At 59.6% G+C, this 18,574-nt stretch overlaps 1 protein-coding gene across 4 annotated transcripts in view; it reads right to left on the bottom strand.

Moving 5' to 3' along the window:
* Positions 1-18,574, bottom strand: part of EIPR1 (EARP complex and GARP complex interacting protein 1) — a 117,560-nt gene that overhangs the window by 49,554 nt on the left and 49,432 nt on the right. The window contains exon 1 of one of the 4 annotated variants that reach the window (XM_078445056.2): positions 14,657-15,043. The exons of the other annotated variants lie outside the window; for them this stretch is intronic. Coding sequence (XP_078301182.1) covers positions 14,657-14,933 — 277 coding nt within the window. The 5' untranslated portion in view covers positions 14,934-15,043. Of the gene's footprint in view, positions 1-14,656; positions 15,044-18,574 lie in introns of those variants that run through there. 4 annotated transcript variants of the gene reach the window in all.

The following is an 18,574-nucleotide window of genomic DNA, read 5'->3' on the forward strand; positions in this document are numbered from 1 at the left end:
TTCTCATTAAAACTGAGAACACGGTGATTCATCAGCATTAGCTACAGCAAGAGTGGCACGAATCACTTTCGGTGATGGGATTTTAAAACCACCGTTATAAACTACTCTGGCACCCACTCGTGTCAGAACTAATTAATACCCCAAAACCTTCATACCTTCGCTTTTCGAAAAGCTGATGACTTGCTGATCGATGTGTTTAGGGTCTGCCGTGTGCCCCGGGCTGAAATATCAAACGCTTCCTCTAACAACACAATGTCTACACGGACACACGTTCTTCAGGAAGCACTGGGGACGGAGGGAAGAGTCTGCACGCGTGGAGCCCAAGGACACGGCGCCGGCCCCCTGGACCCCACACGAAGCGGCGCGGAAACGGGCCTGCGGCTCGGAGCCACGGCCTCAGCCCCGCTGAGTGGAGGCGGACACCAAGGAGACCAAATGGGAAGGCAAACTGAGCGCCTTCACCGTGCACCCGTGAGCACGGCGGTCCCGCGTGCTGGCGCGAGGGCAGGCAGGACGCGGGGCAGGGGCCGCCACGTCAGGCAGCAGGCACACAACAGCTGCAGAGCCCGGACGAGGGACACGTAGGGACCAGCACAACTGTGTGTGCAGCGCGGGGGCTCAGAGCTGTGCGTGTACACGAGCTCCCGCACCAGGTGCTCTCTGGCTGTTGTCTGGGTCTCTGAACACGAGCGGGAACAGGACCCCAGCTCACGAGTTGTCACAGGCAGCCTGCGGCTCGTCGGCTAAGTGTCCAGGAGGAGCAGAAAGGAAACACACCGTGACCCGTTCCCTGTAGCCCACCCTGGCTCACCTTCTGTGGGAATCACCCTGGACCAGGACAGGGAAGTGCTCTGGTCCACTCTCTAGTTTCTGGTGTTTTACCTTTGGCCGGGAAGGGGGTGGTGGTAATGAGGAAGAAGCCAGCCATATTTGCAACACGTTTTCTTCCCATATTATCCGCCACTTTGGTACCACAGCATTCGCAGAGCGCCCTCCTCCACCGCCCCTGCGTGCATTCTGTGCCTTTCTTACCCGCGTCTACGGATAAGCACGCATTTCCCCTGCTGCACGCAGGCTAAACCAGCCACCCACCTGTGCGTCCCTCCCCTCCCCACGCCGCCCCAGGCGGCACCTCTCAGGGTCATCCTGCTACGTGCCGAGGACGAGGAGTCGGTGGGCCGCCGACAGACGGACATTTGGCTGGCCCAGCACTGACTCGCCTGCCTGTCCTTCCTCGTGTGTGGCTCACTCCCCTGATGGAAGCTGAGCTCCAGGACGGTCGGGCTGTGGCTGCCTGACTCACCACTGCACCTGCCTGGTAGGCAGTAAAGGTCAGCGGCCGCTTGCTGGGGAAGTCGGCTTGCCCTTCCAAATCAGCGCAAATGTCCCATCTGACTTCTCTATTAGGCAGCAAGCCCTCGTGGGAAGCCACCTGGCTCCTTGAGTGCAACGGCGCTCGGGCGCTCAGCAGAGCCACCAGACGTGCTCCCCCCAGCCCCTCAGACAAATCCAGCACAGCTCTGCGCCAGGGCCAGATGCTAAGGTCACGTGCTCCCTGCTGTCTGCAAGGGCCCTTCTGGGTTCCGGGTTGCTGCGGCCCCACTGTGTGCCCCCAAGCCATTCCTAGGAGCCACGTGCATGGTGAACGTGATCTTTCCGTGTCTCACAAAAGTTCTCTTGGGTGGCCAATGCAAGAGCAGAACCCACTTTCGTGAAGTTACAACACTCAACGCTGAACGGTTCCGATCTTTACCTGCCCAAACCCTGCAAATTAAAGTCCTACGCTGAAACCCGATTCAAATACAAACTATTTGAATTCGTCATATCTTTTCAAATGTAATTGTGATTATTTCAAATTCCTACAGATGGGTCAGAAAAAGAGGGAAAAAAAAAACAAACAAAAATCTTTCAACAGAAATGAAAGATTAAAACCAAAGCCTTGGGGCACCTGGGTGGCTCGGCCGGTTAAGTGCCCCACTCTTGGTTTCAGCTCAGGTCATGATCTCTCAGTTCATGAGTTCAAGCCCCGAGTCAGGCTCTGCACTGACAGTTCGGAGCCTGCTTGGGATTCTCTTTCTCTGCCCCTCCCGCGGTCTCTCTCTCTCACTCTCTCTCTCACTCAAAATAAATAAATAAACTTAAAAACAAACCAAAGCCTCTATGAAATGTGCAGAGCCCCCATGTTAAACACCAGAGAATCTTGCACTCATTAAATTCAGTCCGTGTCAGATGAAAAGGCCAAATCCAAACACCAGAATGCTTTAAAAGGTGGAGTGCTCAAAAATGGGAATTTTGTATTCAATATGGCAGAAGACATGACCGGTGAGGCCCAGTGGGCACAGCCACACTGGAAGGGGGAAATCCCAGCCAAGTCAACTAGGTCAGTTCACGGAAATGTGTGGGCAAACCCCACAAACACCATGACCGGTGAGCCCGCGCTGGATCTGCGCGACCACTCTAGGCTCCTGCACCCCCGCCAGGGAGCCCCCTCCCCACAGAGCCGCCACGTGGCCCCAGGCCCGCCGGCAGCAGCTCGCACAACCCTGGACGTGGCTAAAGGCTGTTCTTGGCCACACTTCCTCTCACCCTAGACAAACGAGGGAAGCCGTCCCCTCCACCTTTTGTCTGGAGCGGACACGAAATGTGACCGGCTACATTCCCTCCCTCCCACCCACCTCGTGCACACCTCCACACCCCCTCAACTGCGGCCCCTGACTATTGAGTCCTCCGGTTCATTCCCTCATGTTTAACCCTGAAACCCGGCTGCAAATGCTCCGACATCAGAGCCCGCAGACGGCGGCGGGCACAGCGCCGGCTCCTGGCGGGTGTGCGCTTTGATGGGCTTGGGGGCAGAGCCAGCTGGCTGCGAGACGCCGTTGCCCAGGGAACGGCCACTGAAGTGTGTGCTCGAGTGGGCACGGAGGCCTCTGCCGCCTCCACGGCCGCCGCTGTGCGCGGGGAAGCCCAGCTGGTGCCCATTAGTGCGTGTGGCGGGGATGGCGAGCCAGTTCCAGAAGCTTCGCTCTTCCCGCCGACGACCGGGCTTATCCCACTGCCTCCCTAATGAGCGTGCCATCCTGCACCCACCCAGAGGAAACGCAGTGGACGGAGAGGCGTCTCGGGGCTGCGCCCCAATTAACAGCTCTGGCCGACTAAACGTGAGGGCACAGCCCTGCAGCCCCGCCAAGATCCATCCTGGCACTTGCTGTCACCTTGTCTTTCCCCTCTTTACTTCACTTAAAATGGCTTAAAATACAGGAAGAGGGTGGGGGTGATTGCTGAAGGCACAAAAGTAAAAGACTCATTTTAAACGTATCTATTCGATCACCAATCCCTTTCAAATGCGGAGGGCAACCGTCTTGAAATTCTGGGTCTCCCCGTGAAATGCAAAAAAACCCAAGTTACTTGGGGGACTTAATAACATCTTCTGTACTTCCACACCTTTCACTTGACGCCTTCCAGGTGCTTCCATCTCCACAAACACCACAGGGGCCGAGGGTGGTCAACACGGGCAGTCTTCCCGTGACAGGCTGCTGCAGGCTCAGGACGGGGGGCCCGGGGCGTGGGCGGGGAGCTCACTGTGTGTGCGGGCCGCGTGTCCCCAGGTAACACCGTCTCCTCCACACCGGACCACCGCAGGCCTGCCAAGACACAGCCACGCACTGGCGCTGCACACGGAACTGAGCTGAGGGACCACGCGATGGGGAAAACGGACTCTGCAGCTGGAAGGGCCGAGTCTGAATCCTGGGTCTGGCTTAGCTACCCTGTGACCCTGGGGAAGAGTTTCCCATCAACGGCATCGGAGCGACATCTCCTCCGCGGGCGAGCCCGAGCAGGCAAAGACCTAGACGTCACCACACGGGACCAGCGAGCGCAAGCTCCCGCCTCGTGTCCCCCGGGTGCTGCCGTCAGAGGTGTGGACGTGCCGGCACGCACGCGGACGCGCCCGCCTGTACGCCCTTTCTCTTGCCCTGTCTGTCATCACATGCTCTCTGTCCTAACCTGGCTCTTGGGGACCCCCGGGCTCCCGCGAGCCCTGCCTCTGCTGCTCCCTTTCTGCACCCACCCCCGTGGCTTTCTGGTTTCTTTGTCTTCCCCTCTCCAGTGCTGCTCACGGGTTCTCCTTCCTTAGAGGGGCCTTGGTGGCCGGGGGGAGCCACTGCTCGCTGGCCAGCGTGCTGTAGGAGTGTGTCACCTCTGGATGAGAGCCCCTCCTGAGCTCTGTCCCCCAACTGCAGGTGACACCCAGGCGGTGGCTCCCCTCAGCCCGAGCAGCAGGATGGGAACACAGCAGCCGGGCCCGGCCGATCTGCAGGGATGAGCAGCCTGAGCACAGGTGGCAGGAGTGAGAAGCAGGAACGGTGGCTGTGGGGGAGGGGGATAGGGTGGGAAACGGTGGGGGTGGGGGAGGTGAGTCCTGCAACCCCACCATGGAGAGACCGAGGGGCTGGCGGGGCTGCTGGCAGATACCTAGAGACCCGCGTGTCTTCCTGGGGAAATTCTTCCAAAACAAAAACTCAGACGGAACAAAAGACGTGTACATATAGATTTCCAATACAGCTTTGCTTATGGAGCAAAATACTGAAAATAAATGTCCGCCGACACAGAGTTGGTCAAACGCACCGGGATTCTCCACGCCAGGAGCGACCCTGGAAAGGACAAGCCCTACCTCCCACGCAGTCCACCAGCGGGCCTCCTGGGTCGGCGCGACCGTGGCCCCCGCTGCCGACTTCCTGTCCGCTGCAGGCAGGGTGCCAAACGGCAGCTCAGAAGACGACCAGGAGAGGGGACGGGGCGGTCCAACCACACCGCGGGGCAAGCCCTGGAGGAGGAGCTCGGGCAGACGACGGAGCCGGAGCCCCCGACGCCAGACAGCCCCGTGCAGGGCGGGGACGCAGGGCCTCCACCGCTGACCTGCGCTGGCCAATACCACGTCAGCCTCTGCTCAGTCAGGACGCGGGGCCCTCGCGCCCGGCATCGGGGACCAAGGGCTCCAACGCGCTTGCCTTTCAGGACCGCAGAGCCCTGAAACAGAAAGGGAGCTGCCCGCCACACGGAGGCCAGGCTCCCGCGACCGCACTGAAGCCACGGCCATGGCCCTCAGAGGCCGGCCGCTCGTGGTTGTCTCCCCTGGGAACCCCATGTCGTGGCCTGAGGAAGCCGAGAGCCACGGCGAAAGGCCAGGGGAGCGTGTTCTAGGTGCTGCCGTTCAAGTCTTCCCCGCCAACGGCCACCTGCAGCCACGACACGGGGGGGTAACCAGCCTTCCCGGGAGCCCCCCCTCCATCTTCCCAGACCCAGCCGCCCAGCACCAGGCGTTAGGGAGCAGGAAGGAGCCAATCCCAACGTGCCTGACTCCGGACCCGAGAACCCACGCGCTCCGCAGAGCCTTGTTCTTACCAAGCAGACTCAACCCATTTATAAGGCAAAGGGTATCTTACAACTGCTGCAGTTACGACAGCCACGTGCACACGGCTCACGGCGGACACGGTCGCCGTTAACCTCCAGCTGCCGGATGCTAAGATGCAGGAAGCCCGGGAGAGGCCCACAGAAGCAGCAGGACAAAGACCATCCAGGAGGCTGTCCTGCCCACTGTGTCCTGGGGACATGGGGACACCTAGGGGTGAGGGGCATCTGGTGCGTGACTCTGGAAATGCCGCACATAGAAGGCGGTGTGGCCTCGGGGGCAGGGATGCCCGATACTCCCTTGAGCCTCCCAGACAGCCGTGCAGAGGACAGGCCCCGGAACCCCCCAGACCACACGCCAGCAGGGACCTCTGCGTCCGCCTGCCCCAGGGCGCACACAGCCAGGGGCAGACCCGGCCCCGCCCTGACTCCAGAACCACGGCCTCTGCCCTGGGCCTGCCGACGAGCGGGGGCTGCGTGGAGAGCCAGCGAGGGAAGACGCGCTGACCTGCTTCCGCCGGCACGTGAGCCCCAGGTGGGCAGGGGGTCTAGATAGCGCGACTCCTGTTTTCCCAGCATCAAGACACTTGCCTGGCATACAGCACGCACCCACGGTCGCGGCGGAAAGATGGACGGACCGACGCCGGCGGTCACCTGCTCTGGCAGCCACCGGTCCCCTGAGGGCCCGCACAGTCAGGCTCTCTGTCTCCTAAGGGGAAGGCAAGACCCGGAGGCCGCTCCCGCAGGGACGCAAGCAGGGAAGCACGGACGACTTCCCTCCCTCCCCCGCGGCCCCGCTCAAGCCCTGTCTGTTTGAACCCGCCTCTCCCCCGACGCCCCACCGCACTGCCTCCTCGAACCACTCCTCCGTCTTTTGTGTTTCTTTTCACCCAGAACCGTTTCTGCGTTTCTGCGTTTCTGCGAAGCGGCCCGGACGGGTTGGTGGGGGGAGGAGGCGGTCACGGACAGGTGCGTATGGGCTCCTAGCCGACTGCTCGGCTGCCGTTCCTAGGCGAGGCTTTCTGGCCAGAGTGTGGTGCTCTTCCCCCACCCCAGGCTGGCGCGTGTTTGGGATGCTCCGAGAATCCGGGGAGACGATGAACGTGGACAGTGAGGAGTCGGTGCCCAGGGGGAGGCGGCAGAGAGGAGGAGTGGGCAGCCGTGACCCTGAAACGCGGCTTTCATTTCTGTCTTCCAGCTCCCTCGATGGAGAGCGAGAGATGGGGTTTTTCACCTTCCACTTCTGCTAACTGGGGACAGAGGCCCCTGAGATACAGGTCACTGTCTCATCAAAAAACAAAAAGGCAATTCAAATGCTAAATCTTAAGCATGCTTTGGGGGCCACTTACTAGCTTCTGAAATTTCACTTAATCGGCGAACTCCTTGGGAAGTTACCAGAGGACCAAGAGATCACTGTCAAATGCCAAAGCGGACAGCCGAGGAAGGTGCCTCCATCGTGCGGTGGGCGCAGGGGCGGGGAGGGTGGTCCTGCTCTCTGCCAGGCAGCACCACGCCACAGCAGCATCGGTGGTGGAGGGCACCACGAACAAGACACAGGAAGTACTCTCCATCACAGAGCCAGGCCTCCACGCGGGCCTCGGGAGAACAGAGCGGGCTGGACCGTGCTGCTCCTCCCCCCCCCCCCCCCCCCCAGGGCTCCTGAGGCGTCTGCGCTGGACCTGTCAGCCAGGGATGTCAGCCACTCGACTCGAGGGCAAACGCGCAGATCCCGGCGGACAGAACCACCTTGGAACCGTCTCAGAGCAGAGCTGGTGGCCGAGAGCACGACCAGACTGCAGCATCGTGAGGGCACACGTTCACCTCTGCGCCCGACCTGGGGAAACAGACGCGTCTTCTCCAAAGCACGGAACCAGGATGTGCCTCACTGGGAGCCTGTGGGGAGGGGGCTTCCTCAACGAGATTCCGGCCCAGCCAGTGCTTCCCGGGACGGGCTTGGAGGGGCTCTCGCCAACATTCACGGCCAGCAGGGTCAACGCGGCCCCGCCCTCAAGGAGCCTGGACGTGCTGTGTCCTAGGCCACACGGAACTCGGACGCCACCCTCCTGCCCGCGGGGGCGGGGCGCTTTTTCAGGATCTCCTTCGGTCACAAGGTCGGGCTGCAAATCCACGGCTCTCAGGCACCGCCTGGCTTTCCCGAGCTTCGGTCACCCGCTTCACCGTCCTCCTCGGCTGTACTGCTCTGTTAGTGCCCCCACGGGTTCTGGGCGAGGGGCCAAGGACAGGTGCACCACCTGGCAGACGGCCTGCTTCCCTCCTTGCCTGCAGGGCCCTCCTTTCTCAGTGACCTCTGGGTCACCGTGTTCTTCTATCTGGGTTTCCTCGTACAGTTGCACAACAAGAACACCAGCCTTACAACGTTCTCCCTCTCTGTGCAGACAGGGCTGGACGATGGGACCCAGGGACCCCAAGACGCCTGCCGGCCAACAGCAAGAACTGAGAGTGGGGCGAGTGATGGCAAGGCGGCCCAGTCCCAAGTGACCCGGGTCCTCTCTCCCCCGCCCAGTGCACCCCGCCTGCTCCCTGCTCTGTGCTGGCTCCCTCCGGACGTGGCCTCTCTTCTCTGTCACGTCCCGAGGTGAGCCCCTCGGCTCTGAGGCCCCCGTGGTGCTTCCTGCCCTCAGCCAGGCTCCCGTCACCCCGCCGGCCCAGGGGCAGCACACGTGGTTCACACCTGCGTGTCCCGTCTGTGACCCATCTCCGGAGACGAGATGGGTCCACCCGCGTCGCGGTGGACATCCCCACGTGCCCGGAGTGCCGCGTGCCCTCACAGGCGCTGCTGACCACAGCTCTGCCCCACAGTCCTCCACGGCCCCGCCACGGCTCTGCTCTGTCTCTGGCTGCCTTCTCTCTAGAGCTCGCTCCCTGCCTGACCCCACACCACTGGTCCCCTGCCCACACAGGCCCCGGGGGCATCCTCTACGGGCTGGCCGCCCCCCAGATGGCAACCTTTGTCCTGCACGCCCAAGCCGGTGGCGGCTACACCCCGGGGGCGGAAAAGCCCAGGCGGACGGACGGCCCTCGCCCCTCCACCTCCACACTTGCTCCCTCCTCGGGACCAGGGCCCGCGGGCCGACCCCCCGCCTCTCACGCCAGCCTGCCTCCTCTTCGCTCTCGGGGCGCCAGCCGTCCGCCACCCACACTCCGACTCGCCTCACGCGGCCCAGGCCAGACCCCGAGCCGGCTCCTCCTCCCGAGAGGCGACCCCCACCCCCCCCCCCGCATCTTACCACGGGGCACACGCGCACACACACACACGTGCATGCACACACGCACACGCAGCACGTGTGCACACTCTCCTGCACCCAGTGCACACTCGACACGTATTCACACACTCGTAGCACACGCACACGTTCTCACACACACGCAGCTCGTGTACGGACTTTCTCCCACACACTTGGTGCGTACACACACTTATTCACACACAGCACATGCACACATGGAGTCCTTGCATACACCTTCTCAATCACAATCACGCTCGCACACGTGCACGCACACATACACTCATTCACGCGGCACGCGCACACCCTCACCCACAGCACACGCACACTGTCACACACTCTGGTTCTCCCCTCCTCTGCAGGCACTCAAATCGCACTTCCTCAAACAAGTCCGTCCCAGGCGGTCAGCGCCCCGCCCGCTCAGTCTCCACCCTGGCACTTGCTTTAGTCTGTTCTCCTAACGCTTTCCTTCACCAGAGACCGTATTCACGCTGACGCACTGCCCCTCTACTCCCGCAGCCCCGCAAGGGCCCCCGTCTGGTTCACGGCCGCGCCCCCAGGTCCTCAGTGGTGCCTGGCGTGCAGCGAATGCTCAGAGACAGATGCTGAGTGAGCACGACACGTCATATGAAGAACACAAGAGACTGCTGAAACGCAAAAGGACACACATTCACGATCCCTTTTAAAGGTGCTATTTTACCGCTGAAAAGTGACGGGAGGTTGGGTATACAGATTATAACGTAGGGAATCAAATGTTCCCGGGAACCACAGTGAGGAGAAAATCTTTCCCCCTGAGACTTGGCCACAGCAGTCAACTGCACCCTGACGCTTATTTAGGAATGTTTCCTAAAGGTTATTAATCCCGACTCGGTCTCTGCGGTGAACTGAAGGTGTCCCGGGCGGGGCTCCCCGGGGAGGAAAGTGACGGGGCAGGAGGAAACGGAACAGCTGAGGGCGGGCACACTGGGACACGGAGCGCAAGTCCCTCCGGTGAGAGCGGGCAGCGGCCTGCGGGACAGGGAGGGAGTGGTGAACAGGGGGCGTGACTCCCACGGGCCCTCCTCTGATGGGCCAGACCGACTGCCACCAAATCACACGTGTCAGCGGGTCAGACAGGCTTCTGTGTGTGCCTGAACAAAGCAGGAAGGACACAGAGCAAACCTGCCATTTCTCCCAAGGCTACAGGCAGGCCAGAGAGAGCAGGTGAACTTCACGCTCTGGGATCCGCTCCTCTGTTTTCTCATCAGGAAGGGAACAGGCTTGCACTTCAGCTTCTGCCCAAGTTCCTGAGAGATTCCCCAGTTCTGGCGTCGACGAGGACACCTGGTGGCCCTGACCCCGGGTCTCCACGCTACAGAACACGCCTCTGGCCACATCGGAATGCCAGTCCCCCGAGCGCCAGCCCCCACCGGACACCAGCCCCCACCTGGACGTGAGCCCCCCCACCTCAGCACCGGTGCCCACAGCAGTGAGGGATGGCGAGGGGTGAGGAGAGACCGCTCGAGTAGGATCACAGTCACTTGGAGGTCAAGAATTCAATTTTTTTGTAATTAGAATTCACATCGATGCAAAATGGGATGCCATCTTATGCGAATAGTACACAGTTCATTACATACCTGAATGCCTTCTCTGTATCAGATTCTGCTAGGCATTGAATATTTATAATTTATAACCTATCTCCTTTCAAAAAGGACCTAGGAAAGATGGCTGCTTGCTAAATGCATTATGATGTAGATCAAAATTATATCACAAAAAATAGGCTATGTCATATTTTTTAAACCAGTTTTATCTACATACCTGCTAAGACGATAGTTTTAAAAGCAATCAGCATGTGTGCATGTTTAGTGTTTAGTATATGGGGGTGACCCAGCGAAGGAATGAGTGTTAGGAGCTGGACCAGGAACCTTCCAAGCCTTCTCTCATCTAATGGACACAACAGATCTGCAGTGTACTATGTTTTATACTGGGGTGCTATCATTTTATAAAGAGCAAAACCAATGTTCTAGAGCGTCAGCCACCTTCCAGACTCCCCTGGAGTTGGATATTACACAGGGTGGCTGACGCAGTCACTGCCCACAATGTCCCACGGCTATAGAGTGGCAGTCGGGGTTCAGATGGAACTCAGCTGGACGCCAAAGCCTGTCTGCGCCCTCGTCCTTGGGCCATCACAGGGGCATCATCCCAGGTATCCATTGCTGGGCAACACGGTGGCCTGGGGCACCCTGTGTCCCGCTCTCTGAAGAGGGACTTAGGTCAACAGTCACAATTCCAGCCACCTGCTAAAATCACTCAGGGATGGTCTAAAACTCCTAATGCCAGCACGCTATTGGAAAACGTCTAACTCAAGGTGAGGCCCAGGGACAGGGACGTCTACAAGGAACTCGAGCGATCCTAGCACGTGGCCAGCTGGAGGGCCTGTCATTCACTTTATGTCAGTGGCTTGTCATCTCCAGGCGTGCTCTGTAAACCAACCATCCAGTGACGGTCACACGCCTCCTACGTTCCAGACTCATGTCTCTTACGATGGTGATGGGGACCGCCGTGGCTCCTGTTCACAGCTGGCCTACTGTGTGCACCTCATGCACGAACCTCTTTAATCCTATCACAACCTCCCCAAGCAGGTGCTATTACCCTCTTACAAATGGTGAGAACCTGTACCTCAGAGAGCCGAAGGTCTGCCCCAAGGTCACTGGACCCACAGAGAGCTGGGACTCAGACCCAGGTGCATCTGGCTCTCACATCTACGTCCCACACTTCCTCCCAGGCCAGCCTAGGATGGACAGGTGAGGACCTCCTAACAGCCCTGAGCTGTGTGAGCACAGCAAGCACAGGACTGCAAGACGGCTTCTCTCGCCACCGTGGGGGGGGGGGGGGGGGAAGGGGGCTCCAAGTGAAACCCGAACCCCTGGGGTTCCTGAAGGTGGGGCCTTCGGGAAGGCAGGGCTCCACCCTCATGATGGGTTCAGAGCCCGTGTAGGAGACACGCCAGGGTGCTCACCAGCCCTTTACCATCTGAGCACAGCCACCTATGAGCCAGGAGGGGGCTCTTGCCAGACACTGAACAGGCCCCGATTCGGGCTCCAGCCTCCAGAACTATGAGAAACACGTGTCTGTCGTTTGTAGGCAAGCCAGTCTGCGGTATTTTGTAGTAGCAGCCAAACGGGTCAGGACAAAGATTCGACTCTTACCAAAACTAATAAAATATGAGGCAGAGATGGACGGGGAGGTGTTTTGTCAAAAACACTAAAACTAAATAGAAACCCTGGTGGCTGGGTCTGGAAAAAACCATGCCATTAGTTGGGGAAAAAAACGAAAAAGCGACAAAACACGAGAATCGCTTTTTCACAGTAAACGAGGCATTCTGAAGCAGCAGTGTGAACCCTTCCAGGCCAAACACGGGCCCGCGGGCTAACAAAAGCCGCCCTCGGCTGCACCAGCCTTCCCAGGCCTTCCACGTTCCCTTCGTTGCCCACCGCCTCCCAGATGCCGCCGTGGACAAACTGTACCACCACAGCCACAGCCTGGAGGCGTCATCCGCCCACTGACGCGGGCTCAGAGCTTGCTGATGGCCCTGTGAGCGGGCGTCACACCAGCGTCCATCCCGGGACTGGCCATGGGACGCACGGCGAAAGGCGCGGTGGCCCCGGCTGGCGGGGCTCACTGGAGGGCCCCCTGGCTACCCTTGTCACTGCGAGGCCACGCGCTCCGGGGGCTCAGAGGAGACAAGCAGACACACGGCCTGCCGTCCGCCTGGTCCACGGGAACTGTGGGGCTGGCTGCCGTGGGCACCTCCGTGGTCTCCGCTGGGCCCTGCCCACGCTCGCTGTGGTGCCCCTGGCGCACAGGCCACAGTGGCGGGCATCCCACGCGGGAACTTTCTCAGTGCCACCCAGGAACACCCCCCTCCCTCCCCCAGCTCAGGAAACACCAGCTGCCATTCAAGGCCGTGTTCAGGTCTTCAACTTCACTATGGGCAACTCTGACTCTTGCCCAGGACGCCATCATCCACGAGCGTCCAGGTCTGCTTTAGCACGGGGCGAGCGACAGACAGCACGCCGGCCGCTCGGTGAGATGCGCCTTCTCTGAACTTAAAGCAGTGGAACCGGGGCCACTTCAGCGGCACAGACTCCAACTCGGGAACAGGTACCAACCGCACTAGTGCTCTGATGATACCCACGGTGCAAACGCTCTTTTCACTCCTCCACTTTGAACATTTAATAAGCAATTCGTTATAAACAGCAAACATCTAAGAAATACTTTTAAGAGGAGAAGTAGAAGCGAGTTTCACTGTATGATGATGACCTTTTCCATGGGTCTAGCACCAAACACGAGACAGATCATTGTAACTGGGTCACTGCTCTCAACCAGTCGAGGTGACCTTGTTCACCTGGGTCCGTCCAAGACCTGGATTCCATCCTGCCCTCTGCCCTCACACCCTCCCCCTGCCCTCCTCCCCCTGCACACCCACGCCCTCCATCCAGCCCATTCCAGTCGTCCTTCCTTTGCATGGACCCCAGGGCTTTGACCTTTCTTCCACCTCCAATGTCTGGGTCCCGGCCCCTCGCTGCCTCTGACTTGCCATCCTGGGGGACTTCCAACTGGGAGCCGACTTTGTCTCCTACCTCAGATGACACCTTCAGCCTCTCCCAGCACAACTGAGGGCAGGCGCTAGCAGGGAGAATCTGTCTCTCACGGCGTCCCCAGGGGTAGCGCAACACCCCTCAGTGTCCACGATCCTGGACACGGCACCAGGGGGGCCTCACTCGTCCCTTGTGGCTCCAGTGTCTGGGCCGGGGTGGCACGTGCTGGGAGTTCATCACGTACGTGTAATTGTACAGGAAGGACCGGCGGAGCCCGCGTGAAGAGACACCCCTCACTGGGCGTGTGGATGCAGCCGCTAAGTGAATAAAGGTGGTGGGGGTGACGGGAAAGGAGGGCGTTGGAAAGGAAGGAGAGGACGTGCAGAAACCACTGACCCGAGAGCCTCGTGCGCTAAGACTGAGGCCCTAGACCCACAGCCACGAGTGGCACAGTCACAGCCCCGCTCTCCTCATCCGCGGGCCAAGAGACTCCACCTGTTATCACACGCTCTCTGAGACGGAAGCTGAGCAGAGCCTGGTAAACAGTAAGCGTTTAATGAGCAACGACAGACGGGATCTAGACTAGCTGGTCACAGAAGTCTCATCCCTGTCGGACAGTCCCGTCGTGCGGTGAGCCACCGGACGACCTCCCGGCCCAGCCTCACGAGGAGGCACCACACCTCCTCCCGTTTCCTAATCCAGGGACAACAAACTTCCCATGAAGGGCCAGACAGTCAATATTTTTAGCTTTGGGGGCCATACAGTCCCTGTTGCGATGACTCCAACGTGACATTTCATCACGAGGACAGCCATGATGCCACGTGAGTGAGGCTGTGTGGCAATAGAACTTGATTGATGAGACCCGGCAGTGGGCCCGATTTAACCCATTAGCTCTCTGGTTTGCTGCTGTCCTAGACTATGAAAAGGTTTTGCTTCGTTTTAAGTGGACCCAGAACAGACCCTTCGTGCGTTTGCTGATTCACTACACCCAACAAGTGTTTTCGGTGCTTACTACATGCCAGGCCCTTTTGAACGTGGGGAGCGGAGCGGTGAGCAACGCTGAGTCGTCGCCCGCTCCAGATGGCGGTGACCCATGGAAAACTCTCTAGTGTCTCGCTCCATTCGCTGTCCCATCCCCTCACCCCTCACAGACGCTGTCGGCAGAGATCGGCGGCTCCGGTCTCAGCCGTGTTATGGGCCGGGGTTTCCTGCAACAGGAAAAAATAGGTTCTGTGGCTTTAAAAAAGAAAGTTTTCAAATCACTGGTCTGCACCGGGTGTCACGGTTTAAGGGGTGGCTGGCGTGTGGCACCAGTCCTGCTGACATCTACTGCCTGCCCTGCCGCGTCCCAGGAGACAACACTGATGTATGTGGACCGACGCATGGCTTCCAAAATCACCCCGGTCCCACCCTCGGTCCCACAGTCCTCACGGTGTTTGCAGACTGGTTCCCGCTGACACTCAGGGCCACCACAGCCACATTCCGGGTCGCCACGTACCTTCACGGGCCCCTGGATCTGCTCTCCTGGGAGCGCAGTCACGTGTCTCTGCGTGACACTGTGACTGAATAATGGCAGGCAGGGGCCAACCCCTGCAACGCTCTCTCTCTCTCCTGCAGGGAAAGGGGACCCCCAAGCAGCACACTCCATCCAACTCCGGCAAGGTGGGCAGCCCCGCCCTCTCCCATGAGGGCACCCCGAGGTCCGCATGGATGCATCCCACGTGGGGCAGCGCACTGCCCTGGGGCAGCTTCATGGAGAGCTGGGCGCGACCTCACGGAGGAAGGATGTCACCGAAGCCAGGGCGAATGGCTCCCTCCGCCACCGCGCCCCGGGTCTGCGAAGAAACGCCAGTCCTCTCTGAACAGCCCTTCCCCGCAGTGACAGCCCCCGTTCTCATCGTTCACCAAGAGCAGGCGGCCGGCAGGCAGGCAGCCGGGTGCCGCGAGGCCGCATCGGCATCCGCCCCAGGCTACCCTCACGGGGTTTTCCGGAATCTTCTCCCTGCCAGCCTCCCAGGCTGGCCCGCCTTCCCGTGTGGCGCCTCGCCGCGCGGGCGGGCGGACAGCGCTCCTCTGACACGGACAGCTACGGGCAGACGTGACCCGAGCAAGTATTTCCTATTACGTGCAGGGCCTCGCAGAGTAGAGCCCAAAGATCCTATGCGCTTTCTGTCTCACGGGCAGATGACACTGCTGACTCTTACGGAGCCGCTAAAGCCACCATCTGCGGTTACGTTCGCGCGTCAGAACGAGACCCGCCCCCTGCGCACGCGGGGCGTGGTCACATGCCCGCCACCGCTCCCCCTGGGTCGGCCAGGTCACAGCCGACAGACGTCCCGACGGTTTGCCCTCAAGATGTCGCCCGGCCAGCAGTGCTCCTCCCGGGGACGAGCCGTCGAGCTCCACCTGAGCGTCGGCTTCTAGAGCAGGGACGGAAAGGACCCGGGCCCCCACTCTGCCACGGCACTTGCTGGTGGCGATGCCGGCCACCCGCAGACACGCCGTGGACGATCGGATGCCACGGCCTCCGCGGCGCCTTTCCCGGAAGCCCTCCGGATCTCCGGCGCCGGAAAGGAGGAGGAGGCGCGGCAAAGCGTGGCGACGCCGCCGGGCAAGCGTGGCCGGATCGCGGCCTCAACAGCCGGAGCCACGCGGAACTGCCGTTTTTATAGGTCAGAACCATCGAATTCGTACAGCTGCGCCTGACCTCCCCATTGCACGCTGCAAAGCGAACGTCCTGGATGGCGCTAAGGTGGTTTACAAATGCCAGAAGTCCAGCGTCCTATTCGGTCTGTTCGAGGGACCGCGATCCCTGCAGCACCTGCGTTTTCTATCTGAACCGGGACAGTGGGTGACGCATGTGAATGCCTGGCGGCCCCAAGGCACATTGGCCAGAGATGCCTCTCCTTCCTGCCTCCTCTCCTCTCCTCTCCTTCCTCTGCTCTCTTCTTCCCACCTCCTCTCCTCTCCCCTCCCCTCCTCTCCTCTCCAGAGATGCCTCTCCTTCCTGCCTCCTCTCCTCTCCTCTCCCCTCCCCTCCTCTCCAGAGATGCCTCTCCTTCCTGCCTCCTCTCCTCTCCTTCCTGTCCTCTCTTCTTCCCACCTCCTCTCCTCTCTCCTCCCCTCCTCTCCTCTCCAGAGATGCCTCTCCTTCCTGCCTCCTCTCCTCTCCTGTCCCTCCTCTCCTCTCCCTCTTCTCCCTACTCTCCTCTCCCTCCTTCCCACCTCCTGGCCTCTCCTCTCCTCGAGCTACTGGCCCGGTTTCAGCAGGGGGCACTCAGGCACCCACCCCCTCATACACTCCTAATGTTTCATAATCTGTTGCTGAAAACACGTGCCTGGGTGTCACTGATGTCTAGGGCTGTGTCCCTCCCCTCAGACTCTCCGACCTGTGTGTCTGTTTCAACTACTTCCCACAGATGGAGTCAAAAGCGCTTTGAGTATCTGCCGAAATGCCCTATCATAGCCCTGCTTGCCAGGACCAGTTTCCATGGGGAAAAAAAATCAACGAGAAACAAACAAACAAAAAAAAAGAAGCTGTATACCATCCGTCTCCTGCAGAACTAAGGTAGAAAGTCCCAATCGCAGAAACATCCGACCAGCCAACAGTGTGTTTGTAACCAGCTGCCATCCAGAGCACATACGTGCTCTACAGAGAGATGTTGTGGGTCACAAACCACAAAGGAGCAGAGTCTATCAACCCAAAGTGCAGTGGAAGTTCCTGCAGACTCATCCCAGAACGTTCTCCGTGCACCCTGCATGGTAAGACCTTGTTCTCCGGGGTATATTTGAGTTTCCAAAATAGTCAAAAATCTCAGAATCCAGCATGACTAATGAGATGGGTAAGCAAACAGGACAGGGTCATCAGGGGCCAAAAAGTACTGTCTAAAGTCAGGAGAAAGATTTCCTTAGACAGCAATGAAGCGGGTTCTTAAAGCAAATCCCAAACGGGTCCCAAAGGTCTTGAGCATGGCGGTGACGGGGACCGGCAGAGGTCGCACTCAGCGGGAGGGGCAGGACCTACTCTACCGTCTCCGTTGAAGATGATACGGTTGGCCTTGCTCTGCAAGCACCCCCGGGAGTTAGCAAGTCCATTGTCAGTGAGGTCAGTGGGTGGCCGTGGAGACCACACCTTCTTCTGCACAAGCACTGGCGGGCATTCGAACTCTGAGGAGAACCAGACAGGAGTCGGCCACTCGAATGCCTGATGTCGGGGGCTCTCCCAGGGCCGGCTGCCGGGTCAGGGCCGAGCCAGGCCCAGCACTGGTAATTCAGGGACCAACCGTGGCAGGTGTTGCCGCTCCGGTGAGCACACCTGCACTGCGTTCGCTTACAAACAGAACAACTAGGGGGCAAGTATTTCTGGTCTAATAACCCCGTGCGGTCAATTCAAGCTTCTCACCTTTGACACGAAGACTGAGCTCGGGGTGGCGAAACGAAGTGATAAGATAAAAATAAAGTCACAAGTGGCAAAGCATGATTAATAATCTTGAAATCTTTGGCTACTCAAACTCACTTGGTGTGGGATGTGACAGGTGTTTCCACGGGGAACACGAGGGAAGGAAAAACGCCCCTCTCTGAGCCGGGGTGAAGAGGCCAGGAGCGAGAGGCGCGCTAATTAGCCCTGACCAGGGCCACCTCACAGGCTTGGGGCAGGAGAGACCGCCCCACGCAGTAGGGCAGAACCCGAGAGGACTTCTTCACGGGCCTCCTGAGTCTACACAGACTGCGGCAAAACCTCCAGAGTCGGAAGGAACTTACAAAAGTCCCCGTGCGGAATATCCCACGGTGACTTGAGGAGGACTCTCGACTCGGCCATCTGAAAACTTCTGGACACGGTACAGCGAACCTCCCTGAACCCCACCAGCTCTGTGACGAGGGTGCCGGTGCCCCAACATTTGGGGAAACTCTGGCTGACGGAAAGCTCACCTTTAAAGCAGAGAAGAGAGTGAAAACTGAGGTTTGGGAATGTTTTCATTGGTGATTTCTAGAAGGATCTCCTTTCACGTTACTCAGAAGAAACTCCAGGCGCGCCTCGCTCTGCCGCAGACGCTGTTTGGTGCGGCCGGCAGGTCCGCGGCCACCCTGGCCCGTGTCCAGCACGTCTGTCGGCCACCATGCCCTGCGGTCACGTGCTCACTTCCTGTCTCCGAGTCGCGTTTCGGTAATTCTCGCAGTATTTCAAACTCTCCCGTCACTGTATTCGTCACGGCGATCCGTGGTCAGTGACAGCTCAGGTGACGGTCAGCATTTTCTAACACAAGAGTATTATTAAATCAAGGCGCGTACTTTTCTTCAGAGGTGACGCTCTTGCACACCTACCAGACCGCGGCGCGGCGTGAACACAAC

Source organism: Panthera onca, chromosome A3 (assembly GCF_046562875.1).
Source record: "Panthera onca isolate mPanOnc1 chromosome A3, mPanOnc1 haplotype 2, whole genome shotgun sequence".
Classification (NCBI taxonomy): Eukaryota; Metazoa; Chordata; class Mammalia; order Carnivora; family Felidae; genus Panthera; species Panthera onca.